Genomic DNA, 21185 nt, shown 5'->3' on the forward strand with positions numbered 1-21185 from the left:
ACAACTGGAAGGAGATGCTCCCTTGGATATTCCAGGCAAAATCCATGAATGATTTTAAAGGTTGATAACCAGCACTTAAATTGCATTTAAAATACACTGCTAACATAGCAGTGATATTACATGTGTTGAAACAGTATTGATGTTTTAATACGTTTTGTTCTTTTGTATTCCCTAGGACAAAATAGCAGAACTTCAGGTAAGAATGACTTCACATTCGTTTTTAATGTAGCAATGTCAATGAGGCATTTTTGTCTTAAGACATTGATGGCTAACCTTTTTGTTGTTGTATGCTGAAAGCGCACACAACAGCATGCGAGCCCACACCCATAATGCAATGCATGCACCACAAACACACCATGCCCCGCCTTCTGTACATACGCGCACAACCCCCTTGCATGTGTCCCGGACTGCGACATTTTTCAATTTCAATTTAATAAAATTTGTATGCTGCCCACTCCCTTGGGACTCTGGGCGGCTTACAGGCAAGATAAAAGAAGCATTTAAAAATTTAAAATAAAAGATACAATTATTAAAATTACACACCATCTATTCTGTCTAAGTGGGGCTGGATATTGATCAACAGCCCCAGGCCTGCCAGAACAGCCAGGTCTTGGTGGCTTTACGGAAGGCCGGGAGAGTGGTGAGGGTCCGGATCTCTATGGGTAGATTGTTCCACAGGGCTGGTGCAGCTACAGAGAAGGTCCTCCCCCGGGGGGCCGCCAGCCGGCATTGTCCAGTCGACGGCACCCTGAGGAGGCCCAACCAGTGCGATCTTGTTGGTCGTTGGGAGGTAAGTGACAGGAAGCGGTCTCTCAGGTAGCCAGGTCCTAAACCATTTAGGGCTTTAAAAGTAACGACTAGCATCTTGAAGCGCGTCCGGAGACCAATGGGGAGCCAATGCAGCTCGTGGAGGATGGGTGTAACATGGGTGTATCTAGGTACACCCAATATCGCTCACGCGGCTGCATTCTGGACCAACTGCAGTCTTTGAACACTCTTCAGGGGCAGCCCCATGTAGAGCGCGTTACAATAATCCAGTCTTGAGGTGACGAGGGCATGAGTGACCATTCGAAGTGCCTCCCAGTCCAGGTAGAGCCGCAACTGGTGCACCAGGCGAACCTGGGCAAAAGCCCCCCTGGTCACAGCCGACAGATGGTGTTCTAACATCAGCTGTGGATCCAGGAGGACACCCAAATTGCGGGTCCTCTCTGAGGGGTATATAATTTCACCCCCCAGGCTAAGAGGTGGAATGTCTGGACTATCCTTGGGAGGCAGCATCAATAGCCACTCGGTCTTGTCTGGATTGAGTGCAAGCTTGTTCGCTCCCATCCAGACCCTGACAGCCTCCAGACACTGGGACATCACTTCCACTGTTTGCTGATTTGGCATGGGGCGGACAGATACAATTGAGTATCGTCCGCATATTGATGATATTTGATCCCGTGCCGGCGTATGATCTCACCCAGTGGCTTCATGTAGATATTAAATAGGAGGGGGGACAGGACCGAACCCTGTGGCACCCCATATTTGAGGGGCCTAGGGGTCGATCTCTGTCCTCCAACAAACACCGACTGCGACTTGTCCGAGAGGTAGGAGGAGAACCACCTTAAGACAGTGCCCCCCACTCCCACCTCCCGTAACCATCGCAGAAGGATACCATGGTCGATGGTATCGAAGGCCGCTGAGAGGTCAAGAAGCACTAGGATAGAGGAATGTCCTCTATCCCTGGCCCGCCGGAGTTGAAAGGCCACCACCTTCTCAACAACCTTCCCTACGAACGGGAGGTTGGAGACTGGACGATAGTTGTTTAAGATGGCTGGATCCAGGGAAGGTTTCTTAAGGAGGGGTCTCACCACCGCATCCTTTAGAGGGTGCGGGAAGGATCCCTCCCGAAAGAGAGGTGTTAACAATCCTCTGGAGCAAGCCACGTGTCACCTCCCTGCTGGTCAAGACCAGCCAGGAGGGACACGGGTCCAGTAAACAGGTGGAGGCACTCACCGCTCCCATGGCCTTGTCCACTTCCTCAGGAGCGACAAGTTGAAACTCGCTCTACAAAATCCGATCAAGACCCAGTGGAGTCCAGGTCCGTCCGAATCCAAGCGATTTTATCCGACATAAACTGAACAAATTCCTCAGCTCTACCCTGTAAGGGCTCGCCCGCATCCCTCCCTTTCAAGAGAGAGCGGGCTATCCTAAACAAGGCGGCTGGGCGAGATTCTGCAGATGCAATAAGGGTGGAAAAATGAGCACATTTTGCCGCCCGTATCACCACTAGATAAGTCCTAATAAAGGCTCTTAATTGTGTTCGGTCGGATTCGGAGTTACTAGTCCTCCAGCGTCGCTCTAGGTGTCTCTTTTGGCGCTTCATCTCCTGAAGTTCCTTGGTAAACCAAGGAGCCCTCCTGGATCCACTGCCGCAGAGAGGCTGTAAAGGTGCAATCCGGTTTAGAGCCTCCGCCGCCGCTGTATTCCAAGCAGCGACCAAGGACTCCGCCGGACTGTGGGCCAGAGAGTCAGGTATCTCACCAAGTGCCATCTAAAATCCCATAGGGTCCATCAGGCGCCTGGGGCGGAACCACCTAATCGGTTCCCCCTCCCTACAGTGGGGGATTGGTTTCTGAAAGTCAAGCCTCAGTAGGAAGTGATCTGACCATGACAAGGGCAAGATCTTAATGCCCTTCAAATCTAGATCACGTCTCCTCTGCTCCGAGAGAAACACGAGGTCAAGAGTGTGACCTGCTGTATGAGTCGGACCCTGAATTACCTGGTTCAAGTCCATGGCTGTCATGGAAGCCATGAACTCCTGTGCTCCATCAGAGCGTTCGCCGAGCGATAGCAGGTTGAAATCCCCCAGCACTATAAGCCTGGGGAACTTAACCGCCAGTAGACTGTCGGCTACTGACTTGAGGAGCATAGGCAGGACTGTTGTAACACTGTTGGGAGGTAGGTACGTTAGAAACAAACCCACTTGACCCCCAAGGTCCAACTTCACCAGAAGGGACTCACACCCGACAGTCTCCGGAGCAGGTATTCTACGAGGAACTAGTGACTCTCGGATGATGATTGCCACTCCCCTACCCCTTTCTCTGGTGTCTCGGCTGGTGGAGCACCTGAAACCCTTCTTGGCACATTTCAGTGAGGGGGACTCCTCCCTCTTGGCCCAGCCAGGTTTCAGTAATACATGCCAGGTCTGCCCCCTCATCTAATATTAGGTCCCGGACGAGGGGAGCTTTGTGAACCACAGACCTGGCATTTAGCAGCAGCAGCCTGAGACCAGGGCCCTGGCAACTCTCGCCATCTGGTCCTGGAATGGAACTAACAGGGCCCGAAGGAGGGTTCGCTGTGACGTAGTGAACCCTCCTTCCCCGGTAATGGCTAGCCCTATAACTCCCGTCCAACTTGCCTCTCCCAACTATGACCAGGATGCACCGGCCCATCCCCACCCCCTAGACCCCACTTTCCCTCCCGTGGCCTCTGTTCTCCCCGGCAGGCCATTCATACCATACATTCTGGGACGAGAGGCAGATCCGGGCCCCCATCCACTTCTGCTTGTGCACTCAGCGGTGGGGCTCCGGGCCGCGCTCTTAGTCCCCCCATCCATACCGGCCAAGCATTCTGCGCATACATAACCCACTAAATTAAAATACAGTGATACAGTACAATGGCTAAGAAAAAATTCATTAAATTAAAAAGCTGTGGGATCATTCAATCAACACATACATACCACATGCACTCTACATACCAAAAGAAAAATTGTGCTGTTGTTAAAAGATGTGCAAATTCAGTTAGAGTTTGTGGGTGGATTCGCCAAAAGTCCAGTCCGGAGGGGTTCGCGAAGATGTAAAGGGGGAAGAAGAGTCACGTCTTCTCACTTCCTTGCGCGGAAGATAATATAGGTGATATTGCGAAAGAGGGGTCCAAAAGGTTCCAGGCAGGCTATCATGGAGTGCCTTGAGTCCAATGTCCAATGTCGAGCAGGCATGAATAGGGAACCAGGTAGAAAAGCCCCGTCTGAGTAAAAGCAAACTGAGGGCCAGGGAAGGAAGGAAAGGCCGCAGCATAGAGAAGGCCTAGAGGGTAGACTAAGGGGCCATGGCAACGGCCACAAGACCCACTGCCAGGTCTTATATCGCCCCATGACAAACCGAAGAACCCTCTATAAAGCCAGCCAGCAGAATCCACAAACGCCAACGGAGACAGAGTCGTAGATGACAAAAACGGCAGGAGTGACCAGAAATGTGCTCCGTTGGAGTAGAGTAGAGGGGGGGGCGCCTAAGGAGACTACGGCAGCTGAGGCATAAGACATGCATGAGACACCACCGTCTCGTGCATGTGCCCCACCCCCCCTTGCCCATGTTTGGTTTGCAAGTTGGTGCAGGAGGTTTCCAGGCCCAAAATGGGGCACAGGGGACCTTGTGTGGCACCCCAGGCCCTGTTTTGGGCCAGGAAGGCCTCCAGAACCAACCTTGAAGCCAAGATGGGGTGCAGGGGTGCTGCACAAGACCCCAAAATGCAATGCAAGCGCTCCCGGGCATGCATCCAGCTCCTCACGAGTGCACGGTAGAGGTGGGCTGGGGTGATGGCTGGCATGCCTGCAGAGAAGGCTCTATGTGCCACCTGTGGCCTGCCTGCCATAGGTTCGCCTTCATGATTATTAGGCTTACAATAAACAACAAGAAGGTTAAATTTTGCTGTTGAAATTTTCATATGGATGTTTTGCTGAAGAGTGTCTATGTACTGTATTTCAGGTTCAGTTAGCCGAAAAGACAATACTGGTTAATGATTCTAAGTTGAAAGAACAGGAGTTCAGAGAACAGGTAAAAAACTACTCTTGGGAGAAAAAGCAGAAATTCAGTTTTAGCTCTAAAATTCATATACATTTGTAAGGATAATTTCAAAATAGAGTTTGATCAAATGCTACATAATGCTAATCGTTTTCTTACCCCTATCTCTTTCTATTGCTTTCCTGTGCAGCTTTCAAATTCTACCTATTAATTCCATTAAACTAAAGTTCAGGTCACGTGTTCATATTTCAAATATGAATTCTACTTATGAAAAAACTTATGAAATATATATATATATATATATTTGAAAAGCACACATACATTTTAACATTAGGGAATACTGTTGTTTTTAAGATTTCCATCATTCCATAACTTATAATTCTTATTCTAAACCAAGATCATTAATTTTGGTTAATGATTATTGTACTTCCTGACTCACTCTATTTTTAGATTCACACACTACAAGATAAGTTGAAAAATTATGAGAAGGCTGTATATGTCACAACAGTTAAAACACCTTATAGAGGTAAGTAATTTTCTTGACACTAAAAAATAGAATATGAAACTTAAGGAAATATTTGGAAGTGTAATTTAGATTGCAATTCTGTGCAAGTTCTCTGGGAATTAAACTGAGAATAAATGATTGGGGTATTACTTGTTAAAACAATAGATGGTTTATGTAGCAGGTAATTTATATGTAGATTTTCTGTTTCAATAGGATAAAGTCATTTTAACATTTTTAATAATAAGAATACAAATATTTGTAGCCCTTTTGATCAGTAATTTTACAGTACGCTTTTTATAGAATCCCCAAAATATGAATATACCCAAAGATATTAAAGAAACTTAGTAACTTACATTTAGTGTTTTAAACAATTTGTAGAAATATTACAAACAGTTATGTTGTCATAGATTTCTGAAGAATGTGAATATACATAGAAATCTGTGCTCTATAAGAGCAGAAACCTACTTTCATTGATATTTTGTATGCAGTTAATGTATGTGTATTCCTTATTTGAAAAAATATTGTCAAGTGGGTCTGCTGCTAACGTACCTGCCTCCCAACTGCGTTGCAGCAGCCCTCCCCTCGCTCCTCGAGTCAGTAGCCGAGCTGGCAGTTGAGTTCCCTAGGCTTATGGTTCTGGGGGACTTCAATTTGCCTTCGCTCGGTGAACGCTCTGATGGAGCGCAGGAGTTCATGGCTTCCATGACAGCCATGGGCTTGACCCAGGTAATTCGAGGCCCAACTCACTCAGCGGGTCACACACTCGACCTCGTATTCCTCTCGGAGCAGTGGAGTTATGATCTTGGTCTGAGGGGTAATGAGATCATACCCCTGTCGTGGTCAGACCACTGCCTACTGAGGCTAGACTTCCGGAGGCCAAACCCCCACCGTAGGGAGGAGGAACCGACCAGGTGGTTCCGCCCCAGGCGACTTATGGACCCTGTAAGGTTCCAGACGGAGCTTGGGGTTATTCCTGATACTCTCGCCCACAGTTCGGCGGAGACTCTTGCTGCTGCCTGGCACTCGGCAGTGTCAGAGTCTCTGGACCGGATTGCGCCACTACGGCCCCTCCGGGTCAGCGGCTCCCGGAGGCCTCCTTGGTTCACCGAGGAGCTCCGGGAGATAAAGCGCCGGAGGAGACGCCTAGAGCACCAGTGGAGATCCGATAGGTCCGAACCAAACCGAGCACTGTTGACAGCATGCACCAAGGAATACATCCGGGCATTAAGAACAGCTAAGAGAACACACATTGCCACCTTGGTAGCGTCCGCCGAGTCCCGCCCAGCCGCCCTGTTTAGGATAACCCGCTCCCTCCTAAATAGGAGGGAGACGGGGGACCCCTTACAGGGTAGGGCTGAGGAGTATGTTCAGTTCTTGGCGGACAAAGTTGCTCGGTTTCGGTCGGACCTGGACTCCACTCCCGCAGATCCAGCCGAGACACAGGGGAATGACTTGGCAGACCATCTCTGGGTTGAGTTTCAGGATGTTGCCTCCGGGGATGTGGACAAGGCTATGCGAGCTGTGAGTGCCTCCACCTGTATACTGGACCCGTGTCCCTCCTGGCTGGTTGCCAACAGCAGTGAGGTGACACGAGGCTGGATCCAGGCGGTTGTTACCGCCTCTCTTCGGGAGGGGCACTTCCCCACCGCGCTCAAGGCGGCGGTGGTGAGACCCCTCCTGAAGAAACCGTCCTTGGATCCAGCCGTTCTTAATAACTACCATCCAGTCTCCAACCTCCCCTTCGTGGGGAAGGTTGTTGAGAAGGTGGTGGCCTTCCAGCTTCAGCGTACCTTGGAGGAAGCTAACTATCTTGACCCCTTCCAGTCCGGCTTCAGGCCCGGTTACAGCACAGAAACCGCTTTGGTCGCATTGACTGATGATCTCTGGAGAGCCATCCTGGTTCTCCTTGACCTCTCAGCGGCTTTCGATACCATCGACCATGGTATCCTTCTGCGACGACTGCGGGAGGTGGGGGTGGGCGGCACTGTTCTGCAGTGGTTCTCCTCCTACCTCTCGGACAGGTCGCAGTCAGTGTCGGTGGGGGGGGCAGAGATCGTCCCCGAGGCCCCTAACTTATGGGGTGCCGCAGGGTTCGGTCTTATCCCCCCTGCTGTTTAACATATACATGAAACCGCTGGGCGAGATCATTCGGAGGCACGGGATAAAATACCATCAATACGCGGACGATACACAGTTGTATCTGTCCGCCCCGTGCCAACTCAATGAAGCGGTGGACGTGATGAACCGGGGTCTTGAGGCTGTTAAAGACTGGATGAGAGCGAACAAACTGGTACTCAACCCGGACAAGACCGAGTGGCTGTTGTGTTTTCCTCCCAACAATTTGGCCGACGTTCCATCACTCAGGCTGGGGGGTCAAAATTTATACCCCTCAGACAGGGTCCACAACTTGGGAGTCCTCCTGGACCCACAGCTGAGTTTCGACCATCACTTATCAGCTGTGACCAGGGGGGCATTTGCCCAGGTTCGCCTGGTGCGCCAGTTGCGGCCCTACCTGAATCGGGAGGCCCTCACAACAGTCACTCGAGCCCTTGTGATCTCTAGGCTGGAATACTGCAATGTGCTCTACATGAGGCTGCCCTTGAAGAGCATCCGGCGACTTCAGCTAGTCCAAAATGCAGCCGCGCGAGTGATTGTGGGCGCACCACGGTTCGCCCACATAACACCGATCCTCCGTGAGCTGCGCTGGCTACCTGTTGATCTCCGGGTGCACTTCAAGTTCCTACTTACCATTCATAAAGCGCTCCATGGTAGTGGATCTGGCTATTTGAGAGACCGCCTTCTGCCGATTACCTCCCTCCGTCCCATCAGATCGCATAGAGTAGGCCTCCTCTGAATTCCATCCGCCAGTCAGTGCCGACTGGCGACTACGCGGAGGAGAGCCTTCTCAGTTGCAGCTCCGACGCTATGGAACAATCTCCCCATGGAGATCCGCACCCTCACCACCGTCCAGGCCTTCCGCACAGCCCTCAAGATCTGGCTATCCCGTCAGGCCTGGGGATAAGACTTTACTCTCGCCCCTCCCGAATGTTGAATGAATGTTGGGTTTTTACTGCTAATTATTTTTAATCACATTTTCTTTTTGTGTTTTGTCCTGCACTCCCCCCCCCCTATTATTGTAAGCCGCCCTGAGTCCGCTCAGGGAAAAGGGCGGCCTATAAATGCTTAATAAAATAAATAAATAAAATAAATTGTTACTAACACATGTCTATTAAATTTCTATGCTGACCATTTCTCCTACAAGTTGACTCTGGGGCGGCTTATAAATTATAGAAATAAGTGAAAAGATTACTGTGAACATTAACATTTTATTAAAAACTGCATTAAACCTACAGCTTCAAGAGCCAAGAGACGGATGGGACCTCCAATGTGGAGCGCCCCCATCAGGTTTCAGGCCAACCAGCAAAGCCAGATTTTTATATCCTATAAGAAGGCCAAATGGTGGGGGCAGTTATTACCTCCTGTGGAATAATATTCTACAGGAATGGGGTCAAAGAAGAAAATGTTCTTCTCTTTGATCCTAACTGCTTCAATTCCTTAGCCGACAAGATCTATAGTAGATCTCTTCTGCTGACATGAGTGAGGCAGGCTTGTCCCATCAGAAAGAGATGATTCCTCAGATACCCTGGACCCATGCCATGTATGGCTTTAAAGATAATGAGCAGCATCTTGAATTGGATCTGGAAGCAAACTAGCAACTAGTGCAGCTCATGCAGTAATGATATTATATGTACAACCCTAGGAGCTCCCAGGTCTGTGTGCATAGCTGCATTCTTCACCAGCTGCAGGTTGCAAATATTCTGGTAGCCTCATGTAGGGTATGTTGCAGTAATCTAGCCAAGAAATGACTAGGGCATGAGTGATCATGTGCAGGCCTCAGGATCCAGGTAAAAGCACAACTGGTGCACAACACACAGTTACACAAAGGTATCCAAGCCATGACTAACATTTCCTCTTTAAGCATGTGGAGCCACAAGATCTGTCAGGGGTAGTCTCATGTTGAAATAATGATGATAAACCACTAGATACACTCACAGTCATTCCATCTTGTTGGGGTTCAACTGAAGCCTGTTGTCCCCCATCCAGACCTTTAGAGCCTCCAGGTACTAAGAAAGGGCAGTCATTGACGATGTAAAGCTGTGTATCATCAGAGTACTGACCATATCTCATTACAGGGTATCAGATGATCTCACCCAGCAATTTCATGTAGATGTTAACAAAAGAGCAGAGAAAGTACTGTGGTCTGTGTCACCCCACAAATGAGTGGTCAAAGGCTGGACATCTTGCTCCCAACTAATTCTGATTGGATTACATAACGGAATGTTTTATGCCATTTAAATTTCATGTATTTAAATAAAGGAAATTAATATGTGTTTAATATTACAGATCAGATGTATTAAATATGTACGTGTGCTTTAATATTAAATTATGAATTCAACTTTATATTCACTGGGAAATTAATATATTAATTCAAAATGAATGTAATTAATTTTAAAATTAATATAATATGAACATGCCTGATAAAGTGAGAGCCTTAGAAGCATTAGAGCAGTATCAGAAGTAAAATATTTCCTTAACTACTACACAACACTACATAATATAATACCCTTAGTTACGAGATTAGATGAAATTGAAATGAGGCTCTTTTCAAACAATCAACATTATTATCAACAATGGATAATAAATTTCTCTCTGTGATAGCATGGCAAAGAATAGACATCAAGAGCTTGTATGAGGAGTTTGCCTGCTCCCCTAATTTTGTACAGCAGAAGTTAGCAGTTTATTTATAAAGAACTTGTTTTGCTTGCTGTCCCTCCCAAACTTTCAGGCCTGATATAGGCCTTATATCTAAGGAAGATGCTTTATTTTAACATTCCTTAATAACAACCTTAATACAATAGCAGAGTTGGAAGGGATCTTTGAGGTCTTCTAGTCCAACCACCTGCCTAAGCAGGAAACCCTATACCGTTCCAGACAAATGGCTATCCAACATCTTAAAGATTTCCAGTGTTGGGGCATTCACAACTTCTGGAAGCAAGCTGTTCCACTGATTAATTGTTCTAACTGTCAGGAAATTTCTCCTCAGTTCTAAGTTGCTTCTCTCCTGGATTAGTTTCCATCCATTGTTTCTTGTTCTATCCTCAGGTGCCTTGGAGAATAGTTTGACTCCCTCTTCTTTGTGGCAACCCCTGAGATATTGGAACACTGCTATCATGTCTCCCCTAGTCCTTCTTTCTATTAAACTAGACGTACCCAGTTCCTGCAACGATTCTTCATATGTTTTAATCTCCAGTCCCCTAATCATCTTTGTTGGTCTTCTCTGAACTCTTTCTAGAGTCTCCATATCTTTTCTACATTGTGGTGACCAAAACTGAATGCAGTATTCCAAGTGTGGCCTTACCAAGGCATTATAAAGTGGTATTAAAACTTCACATGATCTTGATTCTATCCGTCTGTTTATGTAGCCTAGAACTGTGTCAGCTTTTTTGGCAGCTGCTGCACACTGCTGGCTCATTTAAATGGTTGTCCACTAGGATTCCAAGATCTCTTTCACAGTTACTACTATTGAGCAAGTGCCACCTATACTGTATCTGTGCCTTTCCTTTTTACTTGCCTAAATGTAGAACTTTACTCTTTTCAACATTGAATTTCATTTTATTAGATAGTGCCCAATGTTCAAGTTTGTCAAGATCCTTCTGTATCTTAAGCCTGTCTTCTGGAGTGTTGGCTATTCCTGCCAGCTTGGTATCATCTGCAAATTTGATGAGTTCCCCATTTATTCCCTCATCCAAATTATTGATGAAGATTTTGAAGAGTACTGGGCCTAAAACAGAGCCTTGGGGTATTCCACTGCATACTTCCCTCCATGTAGATGCAGTTCCATTGAGGACTACACGTTGAGTACAGTTACGAATCCATATGGTGGTGATGCTGTCCAACCCACATTCTTCTACTTTATCTAGTAGTAGTTATAGTCTATCAAATGCCTTACTGAAGTCCAAGTAAACTATATCGATGGCCTTCCTCTCATCCACTAATTTTGTCACTTTGTCAAAGAATGCAATAAGATTAGTCTGGCATAATCTGTTTTTGACAAACCCATGTTGACTTTTGCTATTACTTTGTTTACTCCTAGGTGTTCGCTAATTCATTGCTTGATTATCTTTTTCAGAATCTTTCCTGGTATTGAGGTCAGGCTGATAGGTCTATAGTTTCCTGGATCTATTTTTTTTTCCCTTTTTTGAAGATCGAAACCACGTCAGCTCTTTTCCAGTCCTCTGGCAGTTCTGGTGCTCTAGGATCTCTGAAAGATGTAGTTCAATGGTTCTGAGATCTCATCTGCCAGTTCCTTCAGAACCCTGAGGTGTAATCCGTCCGGTTCTGGTGATTTGAACTCGTCTAGGGTAGACTGGTGCTCACTTACCATTTTCTTCCCTATTTCAATTTGTGTTCCTAATCTGAGTTTTGTGGTGCCGTTTTTGATAGGTTGGACTGTTTTATCCCTTTGTATAAAGATAGGTGCAAAACATGAGTTAAATAGTTCTGCTTTCTCCCTGTTGCTTGTCACCTTCTTGCCACTTTCTCCCATCAATGGACCAATTGTTTCCTTAACCTTTTTCTTGTTTTTAACATGTTGGAAAAAGCTTTTTTTGTTATTTTTTTACTTTTGTGGCAAGCCTTTCTTCATTGTGAGCCTTAGCTTTCCTTACTTCATCTTTACAGGCTCGAGCTATTTGCTGATATTCTGCCTTACTTATGTCCCCCTCTTTCCACTTTTTATACTTAACTTTTTTGTCTTTCAATTTATCAGAGAGTTCTTTATGCAGCCATGCTGATTTCTTTTGGGAGCAGTTATTTTTCTTCTTCATTGGTATTGTGCTAGACTAAGCTTTTGTAATCTCATTTTTCAAAATTTCCCAAGCTTCTTGAGTTGTTTTCCCCTTGAGGATTCTCATCCATGGAATTCTTCCCAAGCTCTCTCTCTCTAAGTTTATTGAAATTAGCACTCTTAAAATCCAAGACTCTAGTTTGACGTTGTTCTGCTACTTGTGTTTGCATAATGTTGAATTCCAATATTGCATGGTCACTTGCCCCCAGGATTCCTATGGCTTCAACACCTTCTATCATTTCCTCTCTGTTAGTGAGAATTAAGTTAATATGGCCGATCCCCTTGTTCCCTTCTCTACATTTTAGGAAACAAAGTTGTCTGCTTGGTTCGTTAGGAACCTGTTGGATCTTCCACTTGGTGCAGAGTATGTTTCCCAGTTGATGTCAGGGTAGTTAAAATCTCCCATTACTATTGTGGTGTGCTTTCTACATACCTTAGTTAGCTGACTAGCAAAAAGTTCATCTACTTCCTCTGCTTGGTTGGGTGGCCTATAATATAGCAATGTCATCCCCCCCCCCCACCCAATGCATTCAAGATAGTTCTCATCATTGTTGTGTTCTATTTCTGTAGAGATTTAGTTATTTCTTATATATAGTGCAACTCCACCTCCTCTTTTATTTGATCTATTTCTTTTAAATAATTTAAATCCTTCTAGCTGTATGTTCCATTTGTGGGTTTCATCCCACCAAGTTTCTGTAATGGCAACAATATCATATCCTCATTTACTTGAATTTCTAATTCACCCTGTTTATTCCTCATACTCTGTGCATTGGTGTATAGACATTTGAGTCCATTTTGATTGACCCTGTGTTTACTGTCTACATAACTTGTGTTATGCCTGACTGCCCTTATTTTCTTGCCACTTGTATGATTCATGCACATGGTATGGCACTCGCTTTTAAATGCTTGGTTTTGCTTGACAGGAGTAGTGATAATCTTACCCACACAAACATCTATGTTACATGCACTGATAACCCTATGAGTTTTAGATTGCTGGGGACAGAAATGTTCTGTATCAATTAATTATCTGTTCCCACTGCTCAGTTTAAATGTTTATCCAGAAAATCTGTGAATTTAATGCCAAGTAACTCAGTCCTTTTCTTGGATGGGTGCAAACCATCTCTTGTACAATTTTTCATTGGACCAACTGCAGGCATCATGACTAATGAAACCAAAGCCTTCCCTTTTACACCACTCCTTTAGCCACACATTAAACTCTCCTATACGCTGGCCCTTCCCTTTTTGTTCCTTATATACTGGTAAAACCTCTGAAAAGATAAGCCTACAACCTACACTACTAAGTTCATACCCCAAGCTCTGGAAATCATTCTTCACAGAAAGTACATCTTTTTGGGACAGATCATTTGTGCCAAGATGTATAATAGCATCAATGTCATAGTCTTTACTTGCATTCCTCTAATATTTAATTCTTCTATTGATTGTTTGAATTACTTGAAATGTTTGCCAAGTGCAAAGAATATATATAATAAATGGTTAGAATCTACCTGTTAAGAAAGAAAGTAAAACAAGAGCTTTATGCGAAGATTGAAATATTCTGAGGATGCTTACCACAAGATTAATGTAGTACATTAGAGGTCTATGACAATTAGCCATGGCCAACTTGCCCCAGCCATCTCACTACAGGACAACTCATTTGGGACAAGAGTTACACTAACACCAAAGAAATGGTAGAATAGAATCATTAAAGAAAATATGCAAAAGGAGAGACAGAATGAAATGTGAATTGCAAAAATTAAAATAATTTTTATTTTTTAAAATAATTAAATAGAATTGTTAAATTGTCCCACAGTGAGTTTTCTTGTGGCAAATTGGCCATGGCGAGTTGTTGTGCAGTGAGTTGGCCATAGCAAATTGATTGTGGCAAGTTGTTCCATTACCATAAATTAGAGTCCTCCTGGATTCAAAACTACAAAATATTTTGTAAAAAGATTACCAAATCTGTAATTTCTTAATAAGTTTGAAATAACAGAGATCAGTTTAAAATCCAACTTTTCTTCTATGCAGATGGGAATCTTTGTCATTCAGATGTGTCTGTTTTTGGTGAACCAACTGAATTTGAGTACTTGAGGAAGGTGATTTTTGAATATATGATGGGCCATGAAACAAAGGTATACTTCATATTTAAGAACACCTGAGTGATGATGCCAGTAGTTCTGATAATAGTTGTAATATTATGATGCCATCACAAGAGGAGCCCAAAAATGACATATTTGGATAGAGGAAGGTTGATAGGCAGAATGAACTTTCAAACAAGCCTTAAGAAAGAGATACATATGTTCTACCCAATTTCTGAAAGCATTTGGCAAAATTATCTTATTTAAGCAGTCTAAAACATTATTTAATATATTAATTACTATATAAAACACTTATAAAAGCTGTTAAAAGCAGTTAAGATAGCACAATCTTAAACCTAACCAAGTAGCAAATTAGTTATTATTGCAATTTCCTCAAGTGAGGTAATAAGTACAGTTCAGTGGCATTTGCAAGAAACTATAGTGATATCAAACTGACATAGGTGGTGATATCCTACAAATGCTGAATTATATATTTATCTCACAAAATAAACCATGGTATTTGCATGAAGTATGCAAGTTACTGTATTTGTGGCAATATCATGAGATATATGTGATCATTCCTCAACCCAGCCTATATGCAGATAACCTTGGACAGATGCTAAAACCATAGCTTAAATCGCTATAGTAGCCATAACTTTAATCAATGCTTAAGGCCAGCCCAAGGAACAACACATTCTAGTAATCAAGAGATGATTTTATTACTATGTTTAAAGTAAAGCTGTCCCCAATTAAGAATAGCTTCAAAAGATGTGCCAATTGAAAAAAAAAGTATAAAGCCTATTGTTATCCTTAGACTTCTGTAAATACCTATTTGAGGAAATACATTTTCATTCAGAATAGATTTCTTGGACCAGTGAGTACTTTACCACAGGAGCTCCATATTAATAGAATTCATATGCTGTGGGGATTCCAATCCATTTCTTCACCTAGACCCTGATGAAAACTAGCATGGCCATTCCTGATTAATTGTTCCCAGATAATCAGCAAGACCTTTCTCCAGGCATCTCACATGGCCCTGCACTAAAGATAGATTCCAACTGGGAATAAATTGAGTGACTTTGTTTGTCAGGTGTTGAACAAATTTATCTGCATATTTTAAAAAAAATATCTGCATATATTTTAAACATATTTAATCATATATGTAAGCTGGGTTTTATCCCAAACATATTTTTACTAATTTATGCAACTAGGATCTCTAATCTTGATACAATCTTGCAAAGCAATCTATTTTGATTGCTCCAATCTAAGGCCTACATACAGAATATTGTCAGACAACACTGAATCAGTGCAACAGATAAAACCATCTACCACTTTAGATATGAACATTTACAGGACAATATTACTGAACATAATCCATAAAATGTAGCTGAAAACTTACACTAATTTCAGAGATAATTCTAGGATTATAGAAGGAAATATTTTGAACAATATGTGAATAAACGTAGGGCCAAACATACTCTTTTAAGTGATTATATTTCTATTGTTTTTAATTTAGTAGAAGAGAAAATGCATTGTCAATGAATTATTCTGTCTTCTTGACTCTTATCATTTCTTTTCATGCAAATACTGGATCTCGGCATAGAATGTGTAATTTGAATTGTTAGTCTTAATATGTAAATATTCCCTTGATTTATTCACACACAAAAATTATATTACAAATTATCATGGGAGAAGAAACAAATACATGCTTCTATTTTTTTACCATGCTTCCATTAACATTCCTAAGAATAGCATATAAGATTTCATAAACAAATTGACGAGTGTTGGAACATTATTTCTTTTGATCATATTTTAGACAATGGCAAAGGTTATAACTTCAGTGCTGAAATTTCCTCCTGATCAAACTCAGAAGATCTTAGAACAAGAAAATGCTCGGACACTGGTAAGAATTGATAAGAAGTTTTGGAGCTCAGGTAATCTTCAACTTACTACCAATACTGACCCAGAATTTTGATTGTAAGTTATTGTGTGCAGAAGCACTATTTAACCACCCATGATTTTATGATAGTTTTTGCAACAGTTGTAAAGTGAGTCACCACAGTTATTAAGCAAATTAGATGTTATTAAGTGAATCCAGCATATCCAATGGAAATTTTTTGCTGGAAAACAGGAAAAATGTCAGAAACAGGCAAAAAGGCTTGCAAATCACGTAACCACAAAATGCTGCAACTGGTCATAAATGTGAGCAGGTTGCCAAGGACCTAAATGTTATCACATGACTGTGGCAAAAGGATGCAGTAATTGTAACTTCATGGAGAGGCCGTAAGTAGCCTTTAAAAATCTATCATAACTTCAAATGATCATTAAGCAACTGGTCATAAATAAAGGCGTACCTTAACAATTTGGACAATATTGGAATGTTCCTGTGATAGAAGTGGCAAATATAACAAACACTAACATATACTGTATGTTGTGATGTCTATATCAGCATATATCTATTTGATATGCTTGCCTCACAGTTAAACAGGAAATCTGAGGAAATCTACACAACGTAAATGTGAAGACAATTCAGTAAAATTGAGAAAAACAAATTTTATGAAAATATTTAACTTTTACTAGATGAACAACTTCTTTTCTCCCTAGTTAGTGGAGACAGCAGACATGATGAATTGTATTGTCCAGTGACCAATATGTCTGAGCCTACAACTGTGACATCACGCTACCTCTGGTGACTCCTCCCAGCGTTAAGAGTCAGTCCGATCAGGACTGGACACATTTCTTTAACCCTCCTCCAATTTAGCTAGAGAATCAAACTAATTTGCAATTTTAACTAAAAAAATAAATTGGTTTCAGTTCCTCCAAAATCAGAAGTCCAAATTCTTCAATTGGCTACAATTATCATCCCTGCCTCTCCTGACAGTCCAATCACAGGGCCCTCTGGCATACCAGCAGGCAGAAAAGGGGCAGAGCTGGAGCCCCGTCCAAAGGGCCGACTGGTCAAGGTCACCAAGACGGCCCAAAAGGCGAAGGACTGCCATCAGCATCCTTTTTTGCCAGGCCCATTGCCCATAGATAGTCCCAGGCCTACTGACCGGTCCTCAGACAGCGAAGAGGAGTCACAGAACTCACCACAGCAACCCAGCTCACGGCCTGTGGAATCATTCCCTGAACCTCTGGCCATTCAGCCGCCTTCTGAAGTAGTGCCCTCTCTCGCATTAGCTCAAGGTCCCTTGCCAGAAGTAGAACTAGATATGGCCTCCATTATTTCTGAGGCCATCAAACGGGGGATTGTGACTGGTACTCCAACTGTTCCATCACCACGGCAATCTCAAACCAGCAAGACCCATCCACATAGTCTGCTCCCACCTGTTCTGACCAGGCCTCAGTGGGGGTGGAGGATGAAGAGGTGGTCAGAGACTCTGACGTATCGGAAGATGAAGACTTAACAGCAGATCAGCCTACCTTTGTGGGCCTGTTCAAACCAGCAGTATTTAAGTCTCTCCTTCTTAAGGCTAAAAAGATCACCAAGGTAGGATTAACTCCCCCTCAAGTTTCGGATCTGGAGAAAGGGGATCTGGTGGATCCCCTCTTTCTGGAACTCACAGTAGAGAAGAAAGTTATTCCTTCTACTAAATGTTTCCTAGATTTGGTCCAAAGACAATGAGGATCCCTGGGATCAGGGCCTCTCCCCAATTCTCTGGACAATAGACTTTACAATGTAGGGCCTCAGCTGGTGAAACTACTAGAGACACCAGCCGTAGACCCTCCAGTGGCTGTCTTGTTGATTTTTTCGATTTTTCGATTTTATTGTATTTCTATGCCGCCATATTCCCAGAGGGACTCAGGGCGGCTCACAAACCAAATTTGGGGGGGGGGGGAACAAACAGGAAAAAAAAGAAAGACAACGGACAACACAACACCACAATTTTAAAAACAATCAACAGCTACATCATTCGAGCGGGGACAGGAACTCATCAGCCCCAGGCCTGTCGGAACAGCCAGGTTTTTAAGGCTTTGCGGAAAGCCTGGAGGGTGGTGAGGGTCCGAATCTCCACGGGGAGCTTGTCCTCGCCTTCAGCAGTCACCGGAGCCCCAGAGGGAGTTTTGAAACCCAAGGACAAGTGCTTCAAACAAACGCTCGTCAAGGGTCACCAGGCTGCGGCCTGGGCGGTTAGAACCTCTACCTCTGCTGCTTTTTTTCAGCAGAGCTGTTATTCTCTGGATCAAACAGATCCAGGAATGACTTCCCCCTTCAGATTCTAGAACCCACGGGGACCTCAGGTAAAAGCAAGGCCGCAATGGAATTTGCAGCGGACTCATCCCTTAAGGTTCACTTCCAAGGCCATGGCTTCCTCAGTTTCTACCAGACGCTTGCTCTGGCTGAAACAATGGCAAGCAGACACCAGAGCAAAATGGAAACTGGCATCAGCTCTCTATTTGGGGGGGATTTTTGGGGGGGCCACTGGAACCCCTGCTGGTGGAATCACGTGACAAATGAACACTGACAGTAAGATTCTGCCTTCCCTTTTTCGTTAATTGGAACCCAAGCCTTCTCCTTTCTACCGTAGGTCTCCCTTTCAGGAATTGGACATGGGGGTTTATACCCCCCAATCCTCAACGCCAATCAGCTCCTAGACAATCCTATTAGTCAAAGAACAGAGAATTTGGGAGGGGGAGGTCAGCATTTCCCTTCTAAGAAGCCCTTCAAGGGAAACTACCCATTCAGATGTCACAAGCGATTGTCTGAACAATCTCCCAATCAGGGGTTGTCTCTCGGACTTTGCCTGGGAGGACACAACCACAGATCTGTGTGTACTAAACACAGTCAAATTCGGCTTGAATTCCACACATACACAGACCGATGCTTTTTTTCCCTTGCCCCATCTCTCAGGAGCCGTCACACAGACTCCTGATGGAGTCTTTTACTCATTGCTATTTGTTGTCCCAAATGCATCAGGGGGCTGGAAAGCAATTCTCGACCTCAAAACCTTGAACCAGTATGTAAAATATCTCAAGTTCAAGATGCATTTCCTCCTAGAGGGGATCAGGGAGGGTGACCACCTGACATCAGTGGACTTCCACATCCCCATATTACCTGCCCACAGACAATCCCTATGGTTTTGCTATGCAACACAGCATTACCAGTACAGGGCCCTCCCATTTGGCCTATCATCCGCACTGAAGATATTTACAAAAGTCCTCACAGTTCTGGCAGCCCACTTTCACGCCCGACCCATCAAACTGCAGTGCTACTTTGACGACATCATAATACAATCAAGTTCAGCGAATCAGGCGCACAAGGTTCTCGAGGCCACCCTCCCAGCTCTCAGGGACCATGGCTTCTCCATCAACATGGAGAAAAGCCACCTTGTCCCCACGACAAGGCTGTTACACCTAGGCGCAGCAATCGACATGGTACAGGGCACAGTCTTTCTCTCCCCAAATTGCCTCTCCAGTCTACAGGAAATAGTCCAACAAGTGAAGCGGAGCTGCAGAACGTCTCTTCTCTGAGTCTAGCAACTTTGGGGTAAAATGGTCTCCTATTTCAGCATCGTCCCCTGATCCCGGCTGCACAGTCAAAGCCTGCAGTGGTTCCCCCTGCCACACCAGAGAGCCAACAGGAGCTGCAAGGTTGGTCACCGTTCCAATAGAGGTAATCAGGTCCTTGTGGTGGTGGATCTTTCCAGAGGTCACCAGCGAGTCCTCCTTCAGCAAACTAGCCCGTATCACGATCACAATGGATGTCAGCCTCATGGGTTGGGGGGCCCACCTTCACACTTGGATTGCTCAGGGCACCTGGCCTTCTCAGGAGACAAAACATCAACTGGCTCGAACTGTGAGCAGTCCACCAAGCACTCAAGCAGTTCTGAGCATTACTAGCAGACTCATGTGCTGGTCCTCACGGACAAAATAACAACAAAGGCACATATCAACCACCAAGGAAGCATGCAGTCCTGCACTCTGATGGATTCGCCTGGGCACCTGAGTGGAACGGCACCTGCTGTCCTTCCGCGCGGAACACATCAGCGGAGTGGACAACGTCCAAGCAGACTGGCTAAGCTGCTCCCAGGTCGATCATGCGGAATGAGCATAACACCAGAGCTGTTCATCGAATTGACCAACAGGATCAGCATTCCGATGATAGACCTGTTCTTGACTCACCTCAACAACAGGCTGCCTACCTTCACCAGGTATGTGGGCCTGGCGTCAGCAGGTGTGGATTCTCTCCACTGCAAGTGGCCGGAGGTTCTTCTCCATGCATTCCCCCCCTTCCGTTGGTCCAGAGGGTAATCCGCAAGATGATCGAGGAGCAGGCGGAGCTCCTACCAGCCCCCCATTGGCCGCACAAGCCGTGGTTTGCGGACTTGGTCAATCTCTCCAGGGCTCTCTTATCCACCCAGACCAGTGGTGGGTTTCAAAAATTTTTGGAACCTCTTGTGTGGGTATGGCCTGCTTTGTGGGAGCGGCTTGCCGGCCATGTGACTGGGTGGGAGTGGCTTGGCAGTCATGTGACCAGGTAGGAGAGGCCAAGACAATGTTACTGAATTCTTTGCCCCAATGGATGAACTACTATAAGATTAAAATAAGTACACAAAACAATAAAGACAGCTACTTACAGAGGGAAGATTACTGCCTTGCTGGTCTTCTGCAGTACACCTCACCACCTTGCTCCAATAACCTGCACAAAGAACAGACACAGAAAGGAAGACTTTAATTGCATGCACTGCATTAGGATGAAACAAGCACACAAAATAATAGAAAAGGAAGATTACTATCCCTTTCTGCGTCTTTTGCACCACCACCTCACCACCTTGCTCGAATAACCTGCACAAAGAAGAGACAGAAAGGAAGATTTAATTGCATGTACTTACTATATTAAGGATGAACCCAGCACACAAAGCAATAAAGACAGCTACTTACAGAGGGAAGATTACTGCCTTGCCGGTCTTCTG

General features: G+C 44.7%; 1 protein-coding gene across 14 annotated transcripts in view; it reads left to right on the forward strand.

The window, feature by feature from the left end:
• The window catches only part of GOLGA4 (golgin A4), a 244928-nt gene that overhangs the window by 168105 nt on the left and 55638 nt on the right, over positions 1-21185 (forward strand). For 12 of the 14 annotated variants that reach the window (XM_032237101.1, XM_032237105.1, XM_032237113.1 and 9 more), the window contains 5 exons: positions 176-196; positions 4749-4817; positions 5235-5310; positions 14222-14325; positions 16088-16205. In XM_032237101.1, the coding sequence (XP_032092992.1) occupies positions 176-196; positions 4749-4817; positions 5235-5310; positions 14222-14325; positions 16088-16205 (388 nt within the window). The remainder of the gene's footprint in view (positions 1-175; positions 197-4748; positions 4818-5234; positions 5311-14221; positions 14326-16087; positions 16206-21185) is intronic. The other 2 variants (XM_032237102.1, XM_032237106.1) reach the window with 1 other exon arrangement.

This window comes from Thamnophis elegans, chromosome Z (genome assembly GCF_009769535.1).
Source record: "Thamnophis elegans isolate rThaEle1 chromosome Z, rThaEle1.pri, whole genome shotgun sequence".
NCBI classification, from domain to species: domain Eukaryota; kingdom Metazoa; phylum Chordata; class Lepidosauria; order Squamata; family Colubridae; genus Thamnophis; species Thamnophis elegans.